This window comes from Zootoca vivipara, chromosome 7, assembly GCF_963506605.1.
Source record: "Zootoca vivipara chromosome 7, rZooViv1.1, whole genome shotgun sequence".
Classification (NCBI taxonomy): Eukaryota; Metazoa; Chordata; class Lepidosauria; order Squamata; family Lacertidae; genus Zootoca; species Zootoca vivipara.
The window spans coordinates 25,033,648-25,058,612 of NC_083282.1; the positions used below are offsets into that span (position 1 = coordinate 25,033,648).

The window sequence follows — 24,965 nt, forward strand, 5'->3', positions numbered from 1 at the left end:
TTTTTTTTGGTTAGTAGTAACTACCACAGAGATTACTATAAAGCAGGGGTGGCCAACTCCCAAGAGACTGCGATCTACTCACAGAGTTACAGTGGTGCCTCGCTAGACGAATGCCCTGTAAGACGAATTTTTCGCTTAACGAAGAGATTTTTCAAGCAGAGGTTGCCCCGCAAGACGAATTCATTTTACGAAAAATTCGTCTAGCGAATTGCGGTTTCCCATAGGAATGCACTGAAATTCAATTAATGCGTTCCTATGGGCAAAAAATAAAATAAAAATAAAATTCAATGCATTCCTATGGGATTCACTAGACGAATTTTTCGTTATACGAATTGACCCATGGAACGAATTAAATTCGTCTAGCAAGGCACCACTGTATAAACTGGCAGTGATCTACCCCCTTTTGGGGGGTTCAAGTCAAAGTTGTTGAGCTTCTTTTAGGGAGAAGGAAAGCACCATTTTTGGGGGGTGCAGGGCAAAAATGTTGAGCCAGTGATCTACCAGTGATCTACCTTAGACGTCCAGTGATCTACCGGTAGATCACGATCTACCTGTTGGACTTGCCTGCTATAAAGTAATAAAAAAGCAGAACTAGTTGTGGCTTTTATAGTTATAAAACCATCCATGGATTGCATCAACAAATTGTCTAGTTGCTTTACAATAATTTCGGTGCCAGTGACAATTTGTTTAATCTTATGTTTACTGATTATGTATTTACTGAACATTAACTAGTTTCCCATTCCAACAAAAACTGTGTCCATCCATCATTATGTCCACTACAGGGAACAACTTGAAAAAGCTTCCACACATCTAGAGATACTGTCAACATAGAAGGAATGCCGTGGCCAGGGAAAAAGCGTTTTGAAATTATTCTCTTGGTTCACTTTTCCTCAGCTTTACCATTTTAAATTCAGAGTGAAACAGAGAACTATTTCCCTAACATTGATGTCTCTAAGCCCCACTGAAATGAATGGACTTAGTCATTAACATACACCCACTTATTTCAATGAGGTACACAGAGTATGACTTAGATACAATCCAATTAGCCCATGTTGTTTTGATCTCACATTTGCTATACCTCCTTTTACCATTCCTTCCATTTTTTTTGTTCTTTCTTCAATGTTCTCTCCAGTTATTCCTTTCTGTTTCTCACTGTACGCATATACGTGTACACAGACATGCATCAAGCAAATTTCCAGAGATAAATAAAACACAAAATATGAGGTAGGTGACAAAAAATGAAGCACCTTTATCTCTCAGATGTATGCTACTGCTATATTTTCTCCACTGATTCTCAGAAGCATGAAAGAAATACAAATATTTCTTGGAAAACATGTCTGCATGTGCTTGATATTGGACATAGAACTAAACAACAGAAACATAGGTTCCAACAAATAATGGCGAGATATCTGGTTTCAACCACACTATTTATTGTACTTTGCGTTATTCAACTGTGCTTTTCAGAAATATACACTTACAATATATGAAAAACACTTTCTCTGTCCAACTGAATAGTCCAAATTTACATAAAACAGAGAGCTGACTAAAAAGTATTGGGAAATGCTGACATGGAAAGAAAATTTATTTCATGTTGTTGAATTTCCATCTCCACGGAAAACTTGTTGAACCTAATGGCCGATTCAACACTGCCACTTTTGAGCAAACTACCTCATGACTGAGACTTAAATGCCAATCCTTCCTCTAATCTTCCTCTTCAAATAGCTGCTGAAATAGGTTCCTAGAAAATTAGGACAGGATTGTAACCAAGGTAAAACTCTTCAAACATGACTACATGCTTTGACAAGCATTTCCAATATGGATTATATTCAGAAGCTTACTAACAAAATGAATTAGTAACAGCAAATATTACATTCTCTATAGCATTCTAACAGGAGTGCTCATTTAAAGGCAGAAGCCTAATGCTATGATTCAAAGTGCTACAAAGTTAGCAAATGATAAAAACATTAGTTTTTCAAATTGTTATTGTTACAGTAGAGAAACCAAAATATAACAGGTTTTTAGATTTCTTCACCTTCTAGCACTCTCCAAAAGAACAATAGTTTCCCAATGTCCTTATCAATGCACCTCAGTAATTACTAATATAAAGATATATATTTTAGTACCGGTAATCTGTATGGCTTGAAGGGGACATTTGGGTTGCAATCTTAACCAGGTCTACTGAATAGTTAGAGGTAAACAACAAGGTCTCTAAGGTGCTACTGGAAGGAATTTTTTTATTTTGTTCAGGTCTACTGAATGGCAGACTTGATAGTAGACTTCATGTGTGTACCAACCAAGAAAAAACCCTCAAATGGCCAAAGACCTGCCATTGGGTTGATTGTGAGTTCACAAACTAAACATAATAACTGCCATTAGCTGATGCAGTGCTTGTACGTGAAGAAAACAGCAGCATTCTTAAAAGGTGATGGCAGAACCATCCCAAGATCATTATGTTGTGAACAAAGAGGTGGCTCTGACACAAAGGAAACAGAGCCTACAGAGGTGGATGGGGTGAAGTGGGATGACCTGGTTGCCTGGGAAACAGACAGCCATCCTCTCATCTCTGCTGACGCAAGGAGGAATGGAGAGGTTCGATGCCCAGGACACCCAGCTTACAACACAGCTGCTGGGATTGAGGAAGCACCAAGTAGCCTCACTGTCATTGTGCTGGGGATACCTTCTCATGCTCCCAAGAGAGCAGAGCTGCTAGAACAAAGACTGGGGAGCATGTACAAGCCTGGAAGGGCCAGACCTAGGTATCACCAGCTGCTCTGCCCAAGCACAATGGAGAACCAGGGATGATAAAGAATAAGACAATGAAAGCAGGGAGTAACCAACCCCCTCATGGCGAGGAAGAGGAGGAGGAGAAGAAATTTATTTATACCCCACCTTTCCCCCTGCTGCATCTGCACAAAATAGGAAAACTACAAAGCTGAGCTTTCAGTCTATGCAAAACACATTGTTCTTTACTGAGACTTCATGTCCCTGAGTGACACTGTACCTAGACCCATAGTTGATTTTGCTCAAAACACCTGTAAAATGAGTGACTAGAAGGAGCATGAGCAGTATCTTCCCATGAAAATTAAGCTGCAGGATGCTATCTGTATTACTTTAGCAGTAATATATTTTCTCAGATTTTTTAAAAGTTTATTTTTAATATAATATGCTTGTTTGAACTTTATCATCTTTCAGACAAAGGGCTACACATGCAAGACTAAGACTTCATTTCTATGAAAAATTGTTAGGGAGTGAAAGATTTATTACATTTATATACCACCTCTTATCTTCCAAAGATATCAAGGTGGTGTACATGGTTCTCCTTCTCCCCATTTCATCCTCACAACAACCCTGTGAAGTAGGATGGGCTAAGACAGGCATCCCCAAACTTCGGCCCTCCAGATGTTTTGGACTACAATTCCCATCTTCCCCGACCACTGGTCCTGTTAGCTAGGGATCATGGGCGTTGTTGGCCAAAACATCTGGAGGGCCGCAGTTTGGGGATGCCTGGGCTAAGACATGGTAACTGGCCCAAGGTCACCCAGTGAGCTTCATGGCTAAGTGGGGATTCGAACCCTGCTCTCCCAGGTCCCAGTCCATCACTGTAACCATTACACCACACTGGTTCTCTGAAGTTCAATCCAAGCACTCCTTTTCACTGACTAAGGTGTAGAAGAAAACTGAAATTAGCACAAGAGGAATTTCCCTTACTTGTTTCACTGGAATTCCACAGTCTGAACAGTGTCACAAGAAGCATATTTTCTATGATTTGCGACTACAAGTTACTTCATTTCCATATTACTATGCAACATCTTAGAGGAATAAGATGCAGAAGCAATATAATTATGTGCAATGGACTAAGTGAGATTCCTAATGCTGCTTTCCTAAGTTAAACGAAAGTGGGGATGGCTGCTCTTTACGCGCATGTATCTGGAGGTAGAACTTTGTGAATTCTGATATAACTCTCACTATTTAAAAAGCAGACCAGAAGTATGTGAAGGATGTCATCACAAAATTAACTGCTAACTCTTCTAGGTTAAATGTTGAGGATGATTTTAAGTACCTCCATTAAAAAAAAAACCCACTCACTTACCTGTAACATCTTCAGGTTCTGTTACAACAATATGAGCATTTAATTCCTGTAATTTATGATGCAATTCTTCTAGTTTCTTGTTTGATTTTTTCAAAATATTGTCTACATAAGCCAGGTTTTTTTTATCTGTAGTGACCTTCCTGAGGTTTTCTGCTCCTTCTTTGATTTTAAGTTCCTTCCTTATTTCCCGCTTTATTTGGTCCTTTACTTCATCCAACTTCTGCTGTACCATCGTGTCCGAATAGTCCACTTTTTGTCCAATGCTCACGCTCTCAGAGACAAGAATATTTCGCACATCTCCCTACAGGAAGAATAAAAAGCACAATAGTTAATTAATGACTCTGTAATACTAATACTCATTTTAAGAGGCCTTTTACTAACCACTTGTTTGAAAATGTACTACAGGGGCAATGATAGTGTTATATGTTGACTGACAACACTTAAAAGTAACAAGTTTCACAACACCTTTCATGTGCCTATTTTTAACAGAAGTCATTTAAGTTCCATTGGATTTGCAAAGCATTTAGACTCTGTTCAGATATGCTTGGAAACTAATAGTCTAACACAGCAATCCTAGGCGTGTCTCAGAAGTCTCACTGAGTTCAAAGAGACATCCTCCCACATAAGTACGCACAAGATTGCCACCCTGTAGATTTCACTGTTTCGAAGGCGAATTTAGACAATTATTAATCCAAGTAACAGTAATGCATTTATGCATATTTAGCAGATATGTCCCATGATGAAACAGAAAGATTAAAAAGCATTATTTTCACAGAACTGAATCTGGAATACAGAGGCAGGTATGTATGAAGTTAGTCTCTGGTTATCCCATCAAAACCACAAGGAATTTTAGCCACCATGCTATAATATAATCATACGCCTTCACCACCCTGAGGCGTTAAACTATTGTTTTTTTTCCAGGTACCCCATATATGTATATCAGAAATGGCATAATCACATTATCACTAGGATGACAGAAAATGAGTAAGAGTCCCCTATTTTTCCAAAGACTCCTTCCTTCTTTCAACTTGCTTCAACCGATCTCTGAACACAGAGCACAAATTACTGTAGGTTTGATAAGTGCTGAGGTGGTAGTCCAATATGACTAAATGTGTAAACAAGTCCTTAGATCAATGCTGCAATCTTTTCAGATGCTACATGCACAGAACCTAGGCGTTTAATAAGTGTTTTCCTGTAGAAATGCTTCATACATACACAATCAGCTATTAAACAAAAAGCTAGAGTCCAAATCCCAGTTAAGTAAATATGAATAAAGTCATACTGTTAGTAAATACGAGAGTCTTATTAGATAAAGATGATCACGTGCAATCTTGTACTATTCTAGGTCTCACACTGCAGAACCTACAAAGCAACCGCTTGCATCAATTACTAGGAAAGTGTTGGTGCACAATTCATTTGGAGAGATTTAGCCAATCCAGTCTTTGAATGCTTGTCACATTCTGAAATCTGGCTATTATAAATTAGTAATATACATTTCATCATGACAGGAAGGTTAAAATAGATCTCATATTTCCAAAGATTTGGGCGCAGGGGAGTGGGGGCAATGAAATGTTTAGGAGCCCAGTCAATAGTGGAATTTTAAAAATGTTCTTAATATGTCAATTACTTATACAGCAACTGCCTTCTATACCATTTTGAAAAAAATCTAAATTAAAAAAAGTTTGTTAGAGTACATTTTTAAAAATATAAAATCCAAGATGAACAAACTTGGGGAGGGGGGACCCTGTAATATTTCAAAGATTAAACACATGCTAACTGTATGTCTTGCATAACAATCATAACGTTAACAAGCACAGTGTTACCAAATGATTGAGTGGTTTAGCAGCAAATCATACAAGTATATGTAGTATTCAGAATGCTTATTCTAAATGCCCTTGTTTGGTGAAAAATTACTCAAATTAAACTATGTTTGAGAGAAATTTCGCCTCTTTACCAAATAACCAACCAATTTCACCCATAGATATTCCCTCCTTCCCTCAGTATAGTTTAACTTTACACATAAGGCAGGAAGCCACAAACAGCCCATTTTGGTGATATATTTTGACAATATAATATATTGGCTCATTTACTTTAAAAAAAGTTATCTGTCGCCACAGGTTTTAGGTATCCAACAATGTTCTTGAAGAATGTCAACTATTATTTTTCTTTCTGCACAAAAAATGCTAAAAGTCTGATATAATTAGTCAACCTAAGACTTACACAATCCATTACAAGCCTAGAGTTCTCATGGTCACCTACCCTGGAGAAAGCTGCAAGAATGCAACATTATATTTATTCCCCATGACTCTTCTAAAGCAACACAGTTGGTTAATATACAGAACATGAATGTTTGGTGCAGTACTATATATAGCAAGAGCCATAAAATTCTCAAGGTTCAAAAGGCAACTGTAAGTAAATATAGTAAAGATTACCCTCAGTAATCTCACATCCATTATTCTGACCACAGAACCCAAACAGTGACTTGAGCTTCCAAATGTAAAAGCAAACTGGTTTATAACTGCTTCTGAATGTTATGTGTTCACTCTAGTGACTTATTTTGACCGCAGTGGCACTCTAAACTCTGCTTTCTGCAGGGAGGTGGACATTACATTTGTTCTTGCACTGCTACAGTGACATGAGAGCAAGATAAGACTAGTCTCTTGGTTGGGCATCCTCTTTCTCTTTTCCCTCCTGCCCTAAAACTCGAGCAGCAAAATGCTCCATCATTTGTAAAGTACAGTGGCCTCAAGATACAGAGTAATGGCCATAATTGTGGTTTGGCAGTTAGATGGCATGTCCTAGTAGCCATCATATTTTACCTATCACTTTATTTATCTTTGTTCAGGTAGGATTTTATACTATTGTCTGAAATGTCTATTAAATACAGATGAAACCGTGCTGCATATATTCAGAAAGTAAAGCTAAACATTTAGCAATCTGCTAGAGATCTAATATTCTGCAGCCCTTCCAAATATTTTATACCTCTCTGATAAGTGTTTGAAGATATATGCAAACTCAAGATCCTCTATCAGCCCCCCCCCCCCCCGGAACCACATACATGAGTCATTTGCCAGCAGAATGTGTTAGCTTATATACAGTGCAAAATGAACAGGAGCAGGGAGATCAAAGTCTGTGGTACTTCCTAGGATGAAGAAAGACTTCCATGGAATTGAAAGCATCAGGATTCCAAAACTGCAGCACTATATTGAACCAACCTTCATTTAAAATGAAAACCTCAAATTTCCACCTGCTAGCAAGACTACATAAACCCTGCAGTCCTAAATTGATCCTACAGAATGCAGCAGAGTGACTCCTTTGATAACTATTCTATCTGCACTGTTTATCTAATTTATTCATTGCAGGGAACAGTCTAGCAGAGAAACGATATGCTTTATGACATCCACTGTGCAAAATGGGAACCGTGAAAATTTCAAATTCAGACAAATACTGTAAGTTATAAAAGCTATCCACATATGCTTACATTTGCAGAATTCTGACTGTAAGCAGTTACCTTACTACAGAACCTAGAGCTTTGGGGATAAGAGCACTACATGACTAAGTCCATACATTCAGATGGGCTTTAGATTTACGTTTCTTGAAGAGGTGTTATCCCTTTGCCCACCACATTGAAAACTACTTTCAAAACTGACACAAGTTGATGGAAGAGAGCCTCTTGTTGGAAAACAAGTCAAAATTTCCAGTACACAATCACATTAAATTTCCACAAACACCTCTTGTGGAAGGTAGCCATATTATTTCCAGTGGAGTCTTTCTTTAGATGCTTTCTTGCAATGTTCATTTTTAAATGCTTAAAATGTTATTATTATGAAATTGCAAGCATATAAACATCATAACATAAAATCATATTTATATCCAAAGTTACTTCAGGACTTTCACCACTCCTCCCATTGAAGCTCCCTCTCTGCACTACTAAAATCTGCTCCAGAGGATTCCACAACACTCCAGAGTTTAAGAGGACACATCAGAGCTGCAGAAGGGGCAGGAAAAGTCCCATTGTACAAGTGGGATGACCCTGTTAGCTGCCATCCATAATTTATATTTGAAATTTACAACTGCAACAATGTAGGTCAGACTTCTATCAATGAAAATAATTGATACAATGAAGATACAGTATTCCTTATCTTGATTTTTCATATTCGAAAGACTGATAAACAAACACCACCTTTCAGTAAACCTATCTATAGAGTGTTGTTTTGCAAATCTCTTAAACACTCACTGAATCTTGGTAAATCAGAAAACTATGTTGCACTTCTTTTTGCAAATATCCCTCAAAGGGGATATTTTCATCTTACAAGATCCCTGCAATACGGAATGTTTTCTACCACATCCAGTATGATTTTAAGAAAGGTCTTGATTATATTGATTTTAAATAAAGGTATTGATTCCTTTGGTACAAAAGTAGATTAGACATTTGACACAGAAGAGAGGGCATAAGATTTTTGGACCAGTTGATTTAGAAATTATCAGGTTTTTCAATATTGCCACTATCACATGCTGCAGAGTGAACATAGGCTTGCAAGACCTATATGCACCTTGGAATGAACTGTGGTAATACTGCCACCTACCCTGGTGCTAGAGCTGGCAGGGGAAGGAAAGGAAAACAAACCTCAGACAGAAATTTGAGTTTTTTGTAGATCCTTACTGAAAGGATTCTACATTGGTTTTTATTTACCCAATAATGTCAGAATCCTCAATCTGGGATTCACTTCTGAATTGCTCTTGTCCAGGAAGCTTTGCAAAATGGGAAACTGAACAATTTCAACCCAACCATTTGGTCACCTTTAAATTTCATCATGCCTACAAAGTAGACCCAATGGGTCCAGTCCTAATATGACTGGATTATAGTTATATTAATAAATTACACTTTAATCACAATTTGTCTATTGTAATCTCAAACTTCACTTAGTTTAAATTCAGAATAAGGTATATTCAACCTCCTCCTTTGGTGCACGCCTGAGGAAAACAGGGAGCCCAATGCTTGAGCAAGCTCATTTACATTGCACTTTGCCATGGTTAAGCATTACATTTACACTGGGCCGCCATCCCTTGATTCATGACCAGCTACAACATGAAAAGGATAAACAGGAAAAAGTGAGGAATCATTCCAGCATATAGACTACATGCAACTGAAATATTGATCAGTGCTTAAATTTCTAATTCACATTGATGCCCCTCTCCAATGTCCAAAAATGACCAGACAAAGACAAGGCAAATAATTTTGAAGTAGGGGTCAATGCCTATGCAGGTATCTTCTTATCTTTTTTGTCATATACAGAAATCATCTTGTAACAGGAAAATCCCAGTGCACAAATGAATCAGCAAATGTATATATGGGGCAAGTATTACAGTATTTACAATAGTGGTATGGCTAGTTAAGCAAGTTTGCATGACTCAGACTGATATCTATACTACTACATACAGGTACCAGATAAAAGTAGAAATAAAGAGAGCTCCAACAGTTTAGCACTTGAGCGGATACTTGAGCAGTTTAGCATTTGAGCAGATACCTTAGTATCAGGATTGTAAAAGATGGGGGAGTGTTAGCAGACCAGACCAGGTATATGTGCCTACACTTTGTGCAAGTCAAAGAAGGGATAGGCATAACATCATTGCTTGCCTCCAAATCGATATGATTTTTTAAATTGTTTGCAGCTACTACACATTAGAATGCAACACACAAAGACAAGACACCACAAGAGTAAGTTAAACATTTCCAGGAATACAAATTGCCAGAATTTGATATTGTTCCTCATATCATTTTAAAATCCTTATGACAGCCTGGCTCTCAACCCTCTTTAGGGTCAAAAAAGTGGGTGTGTAACTTCCTTGCTGCTAACACACTTGCTGTAGATAACAAACTTGTCTTGACCAGCAACAATCTAATGTTGAAATCATCTGATTGATCATCCAGAAAATTATGAAATGAAAATGAACACCAATCAATTATATGACCATCCTTGGGCAAGCACCATATTCCTGCTTGGAAGAAGCTCCAGATTTGGAAGGTAATCTTCTCATACCTACTTGGGGAAAGGAAATGAGTCACACCACCTGTGTAAGAAGTGCTGGAATTTCTTGATTACCAATTGGGGGTGGGGTAGGTATGGAGAAAAGAACGCCTGAACTGCATCCTTTATGTACAACAGGTGGGGAACCTCTAGCCCGTGACATCAGCTGGGAGGGCAGGGTTCAATTCTGCCTTAGCTGAGCACACCTGTTCCCAGCAGGAAACAGGTGATCACAGCTAAGACAAGATTTAAACCCCTGCTTATCAGCAGGGAACAGGGGCACAGAGCCCAAAGGTTTTTTTGCTTTTGTTTTTGCAGGCATTGCCTGAGAGAGACCTGTCCTGTGCACAGCTTAAAACTTAAAAATTAGGCTTCTTTCTCTCCTTCCCATTAAAGGTAAAGGTACCCCTGACCATTAGGTCCAGCCGCAGACGACTCTGGGGTTGCGCGCTCATCTCGCTCTATAGGCCAAGGGAGCCGGCATTTGTCCACAGACAGCTTCCGGGTGATGTGGCCAGCATGACTAAGCTGCTTCTGGCGAACCAGAGCAGCGCACGGAAACACAGTTTACCTTCCCGCCGGAGCGGTACCTATTTATCTACTTGCACTTTGACATGCTTTCGAACTGCTAGGTGGGCAGGAGCTGGGACCGAGCAACGGGAGTTCACTCCGTCGTGAGGATTCGAACCGCCAACATTCTGATTGGCAAGTCCTAGGCTATGTGGTTTAGACTACAGCGCCACCCGTGTCTGACTCCTTCCCATTACTTGATGGGTATTTCTTTGTTTGTTACTATGCTCTGTATTTTAATTGTAAACTGTCCTGTGATCCTCAAATGAAGGACAATGTACAAATTTAATAAATAAACAACATACAGTGGTACCTTGGAAGTTGAATGGAATCTGTTCCAGAAGTCTGTTAGACTTCCAAAATGTTTGGAAACCAAGGCACGGCTTCATATTGGCTGCAGTAAGCTCCTGCAGCCAATCAGAAGCCGTGCCTTGGTTTCCAAACATTTTGGAAGTCAAACGGAATTCCGAACAGTGGAAGCCACATTGGACGTTCGGGTTCCAAAGAACGTTTGCAAACTGGAACACTCACTTCTGGGTTTGCAGCATTCAGGAGGCAAAACGTTCGACTCATAAGGCGTTCACAAGCCAAGGCATGACTGTATTGCATAGTGAAGTCAAACCTTGTTGTGTACCCTTAGGTGTAAATACTGAATCTGAGAGCCCACGAGTCCAGTTTGAATATTAGCATCAGTATTAGAGAGTACTGTGTAAGAAACAGCAATTATCCACTGAAGCAACTGCCAGATTTTTCAAGAATCATGAGTATTCAATGAGGCCAAAGGCAGATGAGAGCTCAACAAATGCAACATACATCATTTCTGGTGGACTAGTAGCATACTTTCTAATAATAAGCCTTTGCTTCTTAGTAAGGCATTTCATTTCTGCTTTGTTAACAAGCGGTCAATTTGGTAGTATCTCAGCCGTTGCCCTACTTACTTCATGAATCAAAACTGGTGCTGTTTGGGCCTCATGTAGATTGTCATTACTTTAAAAAATGTGTGATCCATTTCAACACTGGACAACCCAAAACTGGTTTCGTTTGCCTGAGTCAATGCATCACAAGATCTCAAAAGCATTTTTCGTTTTTATTAACCGCAACCTGCCCAAAACCTTTCTGAAATTTATTAGCAGAATTTCCTTTTTTCCCCATTCTTAAATGGTTCACACACTCACTTCACTAGACCAAACAACTTTTATTTTGCTTATCTGATTTATTTCACCTTAAAGTTCTAGCTGGTTTTACTAGGGACTACTTACATCTCCTATCCTCTACAACCCCCGGCCTCCAGGCCATAATTGGCCTGTCAGTTTTGGCTTGGAAAGGTAGTTTTTCCTAAACCACACCCACCAGCCTCACAACTGACATGGCATGGGTTGTCAGGTGTGGGGCAGATATCTAGTGTGCCTATGCAGACCTGGGAGCCATAAAGTGTCCTCTTGATTGCATGTTGGCAATGGAAAGCAGTCTTTGACTCTAACACCCAACTACCGGTAGCATAGAACTGCATTAACAATTCTTCTGTAGATTAAACACGAATTGTGTTTTAAAGGATAACAGATCTTCATGGGAGTAATTAAAAGATACAAAATAATCAATATATATAAAAACCATGGATTTAATTTTTGTATAAAGCAAGGGTGGGAAACTTCTGGCCAATGTCTGTGGGCTCTCTACCAACCCAAAGGACGTTCCTCAAAGGCCCTCACTAGTCCTAATTGATTGCTTTTCCCTGACTGGAATGTGTCCTTCTTCCGAGATAATGCTACTTGCTTGCCTGAATGGAGAAAGGAGGAGCAGGGGTGTAGGAAGGGGGGGCAGGCCGCACCGGGTTCCACTCTGGGAGGGGTGACAAGATGGCCCCTGCCTCCCCCCAGCTGTAGAGCCGTCAAGGGCACACACAGTCCGTAGGGGCGCCGCCTGTACGGAGTGCACAGGTGCGGCATTCCATACAGAGTGCGCACACGCGAGATGCCACAAATGCGCAGTCCATACTGGATGTGCATTCCGTATGGGCTGTGCCGCCCCGGGTGCCGGAGAGGGTTCCTCCGCCACTGAGGATGAGATCTACTGTAGTGTTTTACCCACTTTTTCCTCTGCCTGCCTGACAGGTTGACAAGAAAGTTGACCATAAGGAAATGTGGACTCTCCTTTGCCTGAAAAATGATTCCAACCCCTGATATATAAGATTGCAGGCTAAGAGTTCTATTACAGATAGCTGTATAGAGTGCTTTTCAATTCAGAGATCCAATTAATGAGAGGTGGTAACCTAATTTGGCTTTCAGAAGATTGACAGTACCTGCCAGACAGTACTGACCAATCATAGGAAATTATTTATTTACTTTCCTAATGAGGCCTTCCGGAATCCACACAGTAAATGCTTCCTGAGAAACTTTCCCTATTAGTGCTCATTCACAATCTTTGGGCTTAAAATAGCTCAGCAACTTATTCTTGATTTAAAATACTCAGCATCAGAAATGAATTCAGTAGATTACATTCTAGCATTAAGATGAGATGAGTAAAGCTTATACAATTTTTCCAATCGCTGCAAATTTCCAAAATAATAAAATTGGAAAGGAGAATCACCATCTGAGGGCTAAAATTCACTCCACCAAACAAACAAACAAACAAACAAACAAACAATGCTATCAAAGAAAACACGTCTCCATTAAAGGAGATTACAGAGCTCTACATGGGTAGCAGTTCAAGAATGCTGCAGCAGTAGTCAGGCATATTTGACTTACACTTCTCTTACTTTTCCAGGGATGCTTCTAACTTTATCTACAGTCAATGCAAGTTTTAAAATATCAGTTTCTTCTATAAATTGCTTAACATGAAATAAAATTAGTTGTGCAAGGGACTGAATCAAAAATATGTGCATTGTGCTCTCTCCAGCCCTTCTATAATGTGCCTCATGTTCATTTTTGTTTTTCAGTTCATCTTGCTGTGTTTATGTTCACTGCCAGAAGCAATTCATTAAAAAATAAATAAAACTTCAACGTTTAACTTCCTTTCAGGTGGGGTGACCTATCATCTCTCTCATGATTTTTGTTGCCTTTTTTAAGGAATAAAAGAGCACTCTCCATTGTTTCCACTGTGATATGTGTTACATCAGTAGTCTTCAATATTTTCAGACCTATGAGCCACTTATAATCAAATATGAAATACTGAATCCAGTTTCAGGGTTAGTTCAAACATAATGATCTCAGGCACTCTCTTCTCCCCAGTCTTTCATTTTGCAATTCAGTATTTTCATGATTTTTTAAACCAGAGTTTCCATCTTCATCTGAACTGGGAAACTACGGTATGGTTTAATCTCAGACTTTAAGCCTTTAGAGTTAGACTGAGATCAAACCACAGTCCAGCAGTTTGGATGCAACAGGAAAGCTTAGTTTAATAAACCCCAAGAGTATTCTGGCATGATGGAGAAAGTAGAAGAGAAGGGGAGGTGGGGAAGCTGTCTATGGGTCAACAACCATTGTTGGACCAAGTGTGTGCAGAGCAACTGCAACTGCATGTTCCCTCAAAATTGTAATACACTCTAATGCATGGCTGGGGCATCTTTTCAGTAGAAAGGCTACATTCCATTATGGAAAACCTTTCAGAGACTGCATTCCCAGTGTGTGGAAGGTGGGGCCAGGGGAAACAGTGGATGGAACAATGGATGGAACTCTTTCTTTTGTACAGTAGGCCACATTCTGGCCACACAAATGCCCAAGGTTTCTACACCTATATTGCCATCCTCCATTCACACAAGCAAGAACATTATCACAGTTCAAGGATATATTCCATCTGGGCAAAAGCTCTTCAGAGGCTTCAGAACAGGGCTGGTAAGAGGTGTGACCTAGTGAAGAGGCATGAGCTGGGAGAATCCCAAGGAGCAGTGAGATAGGCCTGTACGGCTGCATTTGATTCAGGCTTGAGGCTCCCAAACCATGCTCTAAAGCAGGCGTCAGCAATGTTTTCTGGCCGTGCTCCAGAGGATTCAAACAGACTATCGTCCGTGGGCTGGACATGTGCAGGTGCCATTTTCAGCATCCCGGACTTGGACAGCGCGGCACCGGAAATGGCTTCTGCGCATGTCCATGGCTGCGCAGGTGCCATTTTCGGCGCCACTTGACGAGTCCCCGAGCCACACTGTGCTGGTTTAGTGCAGCACACGGGGGACTTGCCAAGCGGGCGGATCAGTTCACGGGCAGTCTGTATGAATGGCCTTCGTGGGCCGCATCCAGCCCATGGGCCAGACGTTGCCGACCTATGCTCTAAAGTAGTATTTTTATTCTTGAACTGAATACTGTCTCAATTCAAAAATGCATGAGACAACTTGGGATGTGTAGAATCACATTTGTAAGAAAAAAAGCCATGACACAACACCAAACAGGGTATCCACTCAAACTCAGGGAAACTTCAGAAATGACACTGAATGCAGTACAAGGAACTAATTTTGGAAGAAGAACAAATTATGTTAGACAAAGTAGAAGCAGGTAACCTACGGCTGTGCCACTATCTAAATCTTGTCCAAAGTTCTAAGGGCTTTACTGTATTTTCAATCTCAAATTGCTTGACATCAACATCATGTTTAAACAGTCCAAGGAAGATCATGCACCTGAGATCTGTCCACCCATTTTACACTCCTACATGTAGCAAATATCATGATTATGCAAATCCTGCTCATCTCAGCTGACCAGGGTATAGTTCCCACATAGTCATTACTACCAAATACTCAAGTGTTTGTATTAAGAGATCAAAGTAACATACTGGCTGAACGCATAGGCCTCTACAAAGTTTTCATTCTATTTAATATAATGCCACCAGCAACCAAACATAACATTATTTGCCCCTCACAGGGAATCAGGGTGGATTTGATTTAAATCAAACTGATTTAAATCACGATTTAAATCACTAGGGCTTGATTTAAATCATAGTTTTCTACATAAAGACTAATTCTTGCTGGTATAACTTTAATATGCAAGTAGATGAAGATTTTTAGAATAACAACTTTTCATATTAGTTTTTTTATCCCCAGTTTAATAGGTTAATCATTCATATTTGGACAACTTTTCTGTTGTACTTAGGAAGGAGAAAAATAATCATTACCTTAATAATAACAATTTAAATAGATTTATTCAACTGAAACAATAACAATACAGCAAATGTTATTTGCTTAAACAAATAAACATCCATGTTTGTTTAACTAATTTGGCTAAACAAAAACAATATATATATATTTTAAGAAACTTAGACTGTCAGCCCGGCCTACACATGAAAAACTTAAATACTGTCCACTCCAAACAATCAGAAAAATATTGTTTCTATTCTATTCACTGAACTTCTTGAAACTTAGCACTGAAGGGGTTGATTCTGTATTCATAGGTTTGTAGAACAATAGGATTAAGGTCTTTTTCTCAACTCTGTTCATGTTATAACATTTTTGCTGTGAAGAAGAGGCATGTGATCTCTGCCTAGTCAAATTCAGTTTTGAGAACTGCAAAAGTAAACCAAGCATCTGTGATAATATCTTGTGGGCAGAGAAACTGCCCAATAATCTTACAAAAACCTCTGGAAGAGCATGACATTGTGAATGGATTAATGGAATTTATTTACCCCCAAAATTAAACATATACAACCTTTTTTAATTCTACATAATTAAAAAAACTAATCTTTATTTCATGATGGAATAACCTTTGGATGGTAATATATTTTCCTCAAAAAGCATTTTATTTTAAAAAAAATCTGATTTAAATAAAAAAATCTGATTTTTTATTTTTTAATTTAAAAAATCATTGATTTTTATCCACCCTGCAGCAAATGCCATATGAAGTAACAGTAATTATATTTTTCTTATGTATTTCCTGATATAAAGACTGTCAGCCATAGCCAGTCATAGGTGAAGGTCTAAGTTCAAACTCTCCCTCATCTATATTGAGCTTTCCTTTCAACTGGGACAGATCCACTCAGATTGGCCTCTTATGCTGGTTATGCAACCATGAATGTTTCCTCTAACCAGGATAAAGTCTCTGAGACGTCCTGCTCTTAGGTTTGTAAGCCAGGTGCTCAGCAAATCAGATTAAAGTTATTCATATTGCTACTGCAATATGGCCTGGCTCAAGGGGTCCACAAATTTTGGCATTCTTTGGCCAACCCAAACATTTGTGGTTGCACGAACCATGCTCCTCCCGTAATGGGTGGGGTCTTGCCCAGACCTCACACAACATAGCTCAAAGTCAAAGATAAACCCAATTTTCTCCAAGCCTGGAGCTTGGAGCTCCAATCCTGGAGCTGCGACTGGAGGTGAATGGGAGACAAACCACAGCAAACTTCCACCCTGCTCCAGTTATGAATGGACACAGGGAAGAGGTTGGAAGCTTGTTTTGACTCTATGCTAGCCAGGTGCCCAGAGCATACAGCCAGCACGCAGCGAATACACCTTGGCTTCTCCACTCCACCTTAGGAGCTGGATACAGTCATACCTCAAGTTGTGTTTGCTTCACGTTGCGTTTTTTCAGGTGATAATAATAAGAATAAGAATAATAATTTATTATTTGTACCCCACCCTTCTGGCTGAGTCTCCCCAGCCACTCTGGGCAGCTTCCAATCGAATATTAAAACAATACAGCATTAAATATTAAAAACTTCCCTGAACAGGGCTGCTTTTTAAAAATGGGATAGCTGCTTATTTCCTTGACATCTGTTGGAAGGGCATTCCACAGGGCGGATGCCACTACTGAGAAGGCCCTCTGTCTGGTTCCCTGTAACCTCACTTCTCGCAATGAGGGAACCGCCAGAAGGCCCTCGGCGCTGGATCTCAGGGTCCGGGCTGAATGATGGGGGTGGAGGCGCTCTTTCAGGTATACAGGACCAAGGCCGTTTAGAGCTTTAAAGGTCAACACCAACACTTTGAATTGTGCTCGGAAACGTACTGGGAGCCAATGTAGATCTCTCAGGACTGGTGTTATGTGGTCCCAGCGGCCACTCCCAGTCACCAGTCTAGCTGCCGCATTCTGGATTAATTGCAGTTTCCGGGTCACCTTCAAAGGTAGCCCCATGTAGAGTGCATTGCAGTAATCCAAGCGGGAGATAACCAGAGCATGCACCACTCTGGTGAGACAGTCTGCGGCAAACCCAGAAGTGTTTACTTCTGGGTTTGCTGCTTCGTGCATGCGCAGGACTGCTCTATCGCGTCACAGGCACACACAGCACTCTACTTACGGAATTTTCGGGGTGCAAACGGCACCCCGGAATGGATCACGTCCGTAAGTAGAGGTACCACTGTATTTAGAACCATGGGTGCAAATTGTGGTTGGCACCAACTTTGGTTAGCAAAATGCTGGCAAAGTCATTATCACAGCTATTTCTGAAATGGCTAGAGAATGATGAATGCCTGCACAAGCAGGTAAATAAATGAGAGAGAAACGTTTAAGTCCACAGGGTGCTCCCAATCTCCTATCTGTAGTTAAGAAATACAGGTTGCATTACATCTACTTTGACACATATTCCCGCTATTGTAAATATGCTTTCTGAATAATATCCACTTTGAAAAGATAATCAAATGCTGGCATTAAACAAAAGACATAAAATCACTAAATCAGGACCCATACAACGTGGACTTCCATCCTATTTTGACAAATTTGTATTAGTAGAGAGGACGAGATGGTTGGACAGTGTTCTCAAAGCTATCAACATGAGTTTGACCAAACTGCGGGAGGCAGTGGAAGACAGGAGTGCCTGGCGTGCTCTGGTCCATGGGGTCATGAAGAGTCAGACACGACTAAACAACTAAACAACAACATTAAACTGAAGGGTGCAATCAGTGGCCTGTGCTCACAATTATAAAACTGTCATGATAGTGAGGGTCTCCCAAAGGAATAACAGATCCATTTTCTTGTCCACCAGCTCTCAGTTGAGCATGAATAGTGCTAGTTCTCCCTAAACCTTTTACCACTTGTAAAGAGGTATACAAGTTTTCTTATCTTCATGATTGGTGCCAAATTTTTAAATAGCAAAGTTCCTTTTAAAAACAGAGACAATTCAGGAAAAAAATCAGAAATCTTGTCAGCATAAAAAAAGTCTTCAAGAGACTCCTGAAAGCCCAAAGTGAGGATGCTTGCTGAATCTCAGCTGGAAAAGTGTTCTTCAGACATCCAGTTTTGAGGTTAGCAATGTGTGGACTACAGTGCCCAAGTTATCCTGGTCCAGGTACAGATGTAACTGCTGTACCAGACAAAGGAGGTAAAAAACACTAGCCACCAAGGTCAATTTAGCCTAATGACAAAGACATTTCCAGGAGTACCCCCCCCCCCGGGCTACATTTCCCCTAGCAACCTCATCCAGAGCAGAAACTGGTCCATAGATTGCATAGCCTCTCCTAATTCAGATGCTATGGAGAGGTACAGTTGTGTGTCATCAGTATACCGATGGCACTTTGCTCCAAAACTCCTAATAATCATTCCCAGTGGCTTCATATAGATCAGGCATACGCAAACTCTGGCCCTCCAGATGTTGGGACTACAATTTCCATCATCCCTGACCACTGGTCCTGTTAGCTAGGGATGATGGGAAATGCAGTCCCAAACATCTGGAGGGCTGGCGTTTGCCTATGCCTGATATAGATGTTAAATAGCACTGGAAACAAAACAATAACCTGCAGAACCACATAGCGCAGGTGCCAGGAAGTCAAAGAGCACTCCCCCGATGTTACTCTGGGACTCCAATACCCATCCCTGCACATGGTATCTAGGAAGATACCATGGTCAATGGTATCAAGATTTGCTGATTACAGGTAGGTAGCCGTGTTGGTCTGGATCGAAGTAAAATAAAAAAATTCCCTCAGTAGCATTTGCTGAGAGAGTAATTGTAACAGGGATGCACTCCTCCTGTCCCGATACAGGTCATCCATTAGGGAAATGGAAGCCGATTCAGCACTGAAACCAGGCCTAAACCCAAATTAAAGTGGATCCAGATAATCAGTATCATACAGGAACACTTGCAGTTGCTCTGCCACCACCCTCTCTACCACCTTTTCCTATAATGGGGCATTAGTAACTGGCTGGTAGTTCTTACACACCAGTGGGCCCAGGGTGGGTTTTTAAAGGTGCAGTCACATCACCAACTCTATAAGAGCAGCTAGCACTTCCTCATCCACCCAGTCACACCAGCTGGCTTTAACCAGCCAAAAAAGGCAGGGGTCCAGAGGGCATGTAGTCAGATGCCTTGGGGAAAGTACCCTGTGAACATCATCAATTCATATCATATGGAAATAACAAACGTCACATTGGACGCCTCAACTGGATTTGCTTTAACAGCAGCATCCATGTCACTACAAAGTCACGTCTCTCTCAATCAGTTATGAAAAACTATTTTAAAATCCTGGGAGCTGATATCATATTTTTAGGAGCCTGTGTGACCATATGTATGAAGTTGCAAATTCTGGAAACAGAATGTGTAAAATACACAGTATGCTTCTTTTTGCAACACCATGTGTTATCAAGAAAATTGGCAGAAAATATTTTGACTTTTTCCATAGGAAAAATGAAAAAGAAGACAAAACTATGAAAGCAATACAAAAAGTCTGTCATGAGGCTGGTATCAACATGCACTTTAACTCTTGGAATTAATAGCCAATGGCATTGCTTTGGAGAGGGGGGATTTAACATTATCAAGACTATTAAACCACAAGTACTATGAACCCTTATCTGTGGTGGTGAGGCATTCACGGCCTCCATGACAACTATGGGCCTATCTACATGCACACACTGCTGGACTGGACACACTGCTGGTGGGAAGCTTTGAGATAATGTCCATAACAAAGGAGTTCACTACCTCTTGTAGATTCACAGGGTTTCATACCCTCTGTAAAACTATAAGGATGGTCTGCCCATAGAGACTGATGGATCCAAATTAATTCCTGACTGCTCTTGGGTAGTTTCTAGCTAACATGACTGGTTATCGTGTCAGAGGTATGAAAGGGGGAAATGACCTGAGCAGCTGACATGATCACTCACAAAATTTTACTTTTCCACTGCAACTCATTAGTACAGTGTCATCCAGCAGAGCTGTTCCGAGTGGTGAAGAGCCTGTTAAATCTGAGTCCTCCAAAGAAGAACCCTTGGTAGCCCCTCAGTGGCCTACTGTGACAAATCTGCACAACACTTGGCAGATGAAATCATTCACACCTGCTCCTTACACCTGCACATCTTCAGGAACAGAAACTATGGATGTATCCACAGTATCTGCTTTCCAATTGATAAATATGTTTGAGTTGGTTTTGCCTGAGCATGTTGACAGGTTGATTGGAGGTTTGAGACTGACTACATGCCCTCTTGACCAAAGGGAACCATCTAAATGGCTGGCAGAGGTAGTGAATGCTTCTTTAAGAGAGAGAGATGCCATCAGTTCTGCCACTGCTGAAAAAACATTTCTTTGATCCTACATCTTTGGATCATTACCAGCCTACCTACTATTCTTGGGCAAGGTGTACAAGTGTTACAAATCTATAGACATTTTTGGAAAAGACTGGTTCCCACAATCCTTTTCATTCTGCCTTGGCAGTTTTGCTGGATGATCTATGTCAGGAGCTAAATGGGGGCAGTCCATCTCTCTTGGATCTGCTAGACCTCTCAATGGCTTTTGAGACTACCAACTATTATATCCTTGGGTCAGGATAGGGCTTGGAAGCAGTTTCGCAAAGATTCAAGGTCTTATTGGTAGGGCAGGTCCTAGAAAACAGTGCTGAGATTTCTGCACGCCTTCTTGACCTTTGGCTTCTAGGATGCCCCAGCATTATATTTTGTCCTCATGCTGTTCAACTTTTACATGAAAATGAAACTGCTGGAGAGATGTTTAGGGATTTGGACTAGATGCCGCCAATATGCAGATGAACCCCAGCAGTATCTCTCCTTTTCATCAAATGCCAGGGCCTGCAGAAGTTGTTAAACATTGCTTGAGCAGTTATGGATCAGATGTGAGTACATAAATTGAAGCTAAGCCTGGCAAAGACAGGGTGCTGCTAATTAATAGAGAAGCTATTCCAAGCCTCGGGTACCACCTAGTCTGAACAGAACCTGTACTCCAGGTTCATATCCTGGGGATTCTCCTCAACCTAAATTTGCTCTATGATACTTAGGTTACTATTGTGACCAGGAATGCTGTTGCAAAGCTTGAGTAAATGCATCAGCCATGCCTTTTCCTGGAAAAAAGCAGGTCTGGCCACTGTTGCACATGCTTTGGTTACTTCTAAGTTGAATTTATTGTAACATGCTCTACATTGGATTTCATTTAAAAAGTGTTGGGAAACTTCAGCTAGCGTAAAATGCAGCAGCCAGAATGCTGGCTAAAACCTGCTTCATGGAAGATATAACCCTGGTTTTAACAGTTGCAACTGGTTTACAACTGCAAACCTTTACAATTTCAGGTGCTGGTGATAACCTATAAAGTCCTAAATGGTCAGAATAGTTGAGGATTGCATCCTTCCTCGTGCATCCTTTCACCTTTCATAATGGTAAATAGAGGACTAGCTTCATATTCCTTTGCCTTCAGAGGCATGGTTGGTAGGGACACAGGAAAGGGTCTTCTCAATAGAAGTATCAAGTGTCTATGATTCTATGATTGCAGAATGCCCTTCTAACTGTGCAGTCTGCTGGTACAGTTGGTTTAAAAGGTAAAGGGACCCCTGACCATTAGGTCCAGTCGTGACCGACTCTGGGATTGCAGCGCTCATCTCGCGTTATTGGTCAAGGGAGCCGGCGTACAGCTTCCAGGTCATGTGGCCAGCATGACAAAGCCGCTTCTGGTGAACCAGAGCAGCACACGGAAACACTGTTTACCTTCCCTCTGTAGCAGTACCTATTTATCTACTTGCACTTTGCACAGTTGGTTTCCTGCTGCTCAACTCTCTGTTATGATATTACTGCTGTTTTATCAGAGGTATTTTTTTCCCTTCAATTATATTGTAAGCTACTGTGAAACCTCTTGGAGCCAGGAGGCAAGTTATAAGTCTTCTAAAATAAATATAGGTGATGCTGCTACTGTATCAACAGTATTCCACGCTAGCTTAAAATAGTCCACAATGTTTCTTTCACAGCCTGTGGCAGTGATTACACTATACTTTTCAGGCTAGGCCTTGCCCTCCAGTCACTTTCACACTGTACAGTATATTTAGGAACGGAAGAACACTTGACATCCACCCATTGTACACAGTTTGACAGTTAGTGGCAAATATTTGGATACAACTACAGTATACCAATTATGTTACAGCACTATTTCATATAAACACTTAGGCAGTAACAGAATTTCTGGTCGGGCGTTCATTTCTCAATTGACCATGGATGTGAAATACTGGATACATGCTGCAAGTTTATGGAACTTGTAAGTAATATAACTCCAACATACAAGGAGCGTACAACGTACTGCAATTTACCATTAAATGGATAACGTATGCTAAAGTCCTATAAATGTGGGAGAGCTGTCATCTTGTATTCAAGAGAGATCAGCAGAAACTAATTTTGTGAAGAATAAAGGTCGAGAGGTTGACTGTGATGAACAAGCCAGTCCTATACAAAATCAGGAAATGCACCCCAACTCTATACAGGATTAGTCAGGAAGCTATGAAAGGTACATAAGGAAGCAAACAAACCTGCTCATATCTTCTCCCGCTGCCCAGTTACTAGATAGTGATTCCCCACTCTCTACCAGTAAGCACAAAGTGGGAGTGTGTGTGTGTCAGAAAGAGAAAGAAAGGCGTGTGTGCGGGGGACGGAGAAAAGGGGAAAGGAAAACTCCTGGGGTCCACCCACCTCAAGGTGGCCTGAGCCCAGAGAGAGAGAGAGAGAGAGAGAGAGAGAAGCGGCTACAGCAGCAAAGGAGATTAAGACACGGAGAGGCAGAGTGTGCCTCGCCGAGGAAGGGGGCCTGGAGTGGGGGCGGCTCCACCTCCGCGGCCAGGAGGCCCCAGGCTGGAAGGGGATTGGGGGGGGGGGCGGAAAAGGCGGCAAGGAAGGAAGACGAGCTTCTCCGGGCCGTGAGAAGGAAGGAAGGAACGAAGGAAAGAGCCTCGGCCGCCGAAGCCACCACCACCTTCTCTCTTTCTCTTTTACCTGCTGTAGGTCTGTGAGGAAAATCTCCCTCTCGGCCGCGTTGGACGCCATTGCTGCGCGCTGGCTCTGGACTCCGCACCTGGGCGCCGCCGCCGGTGGGAAGGCGGGTCTGGGCCGAGGGGGGCGCTCGCTCGCTCGCGACTCAGGCGGCGGCGGCGGCAGGGGCGGAGGCGAGGGTTGAGGGGGGGGGGGGCGTCAACCCCCTCTCCTCACATTCCCATGAGGGGACGGGGATGGACGGGGACAGGGGGTGGGTGTTGTTTAGCGTCGGGACGGACGGACGGACGGGCGTCTCGCGCTCGCTCCCGCCCGTGCGCGCGCCGCCGTCCCGTTCCCGACCCTCCCACACACCCCTTCAGAGGGTGGTGGTGGTGGTTCCTCCTCCTCCCTCTCCCTCCTCCTCCCTCCTCCTGCGCCTCCGCCGCCGCCACTCCTCGTCGTCGTCGTCGCACCCTTTGGCTGTCACCCTGTCGTAAAAAGCGGCGCTGCTTGGCGGCCGTTCGGAGCACGTGACTAGCCCGGGAGTAGGGGCGGGGGCGGGGCGCGTTCTGAGAGAGGAGCGGAAGAGGAATTCTCGCCTGGAAGGGGAGGGGACGCGGCGCTCGCGCTCTCTCGCTCTGTTTCCCACACAAGGCAGTCAGTCGCACGCTCCCCCCCTCCCCGCCCTCGGGGAGCCGGTGTCGGATAGCAGGGTTTCCACCCCGGCACGGCGCAAACTCCGCTCCGACCTCAGTGCTCACTGCAGATGCTCTCCGACCGAGTTCAAAAAACCCGCATGTCCCCAAACGGACTTTCAGCAGTGCCGGATTTACGTCTAAGCTAAACAAGCTATAGTTTAGGGCCCCACTCTCTTGGGGCCCCCCAAGAAATTTAAAGGAAAAACAACACTGGATGTACATTTCCAAAATATAAGATAAGAAACAAATAAAACATACATACAGCAACAGTGTGTTGTGTTGTGTTGTGTAGGCTCCCATGATGTAAGTAATGGGCCCCGCCTGCTCCCGAAAATATCACTGGTTTGCTCATTTCTATATATAGGGTGCCTACATTCTGCATGGGCTGGATGCATGGCAACATGTGCAAATGGCTTTAGAGACCTATTAGGTCCCTAAATTACCATATAGCATACTGTATATGGTATCTGAAGAAGTGTGCATGCACACGAAAGCTCATATCAATGGC

At 41.8% G+C, this 24,965-nt stretch overlaps 1 protein-coding gene across 3 annotated transcripts in view; it reads right to left on the minus strand.

Moving 5' to 3' along the window:
* The window catches only part of PKN2 (protein kinase N2), a 47,937-nt gene extending 23,718 nt beyond the window's left edge, over positions 1-24,219 (minus strand). The window contains exons 1-2 of one of the 3 annotated variants that reach the window (XM_035121355.2): positions 23,781-24,219; positions 4,091-4,391 (exon numbers count right to left, since the gene is read on the minus strand). In XM_035121355.2, coding sequence (XP_034977246.2) covers positions 4,091-4,391; positions 23,781-23,831 — 352 coding nt within the window. In that variant the 5' untranslated portion in view covers positions 23,832-24,219. Of the gene's footprint in view, positions 1-4,090; positions 4,392-23,320; positions 23,584-23,780 lie in introns of those variants that run through there. The other 2 variants (XM_060276747.1, XM_035121359.2) reach the window with 2 other exon arrangements.
* Positions 24,220-24,965: the final 746 nt, after the last annotated feature.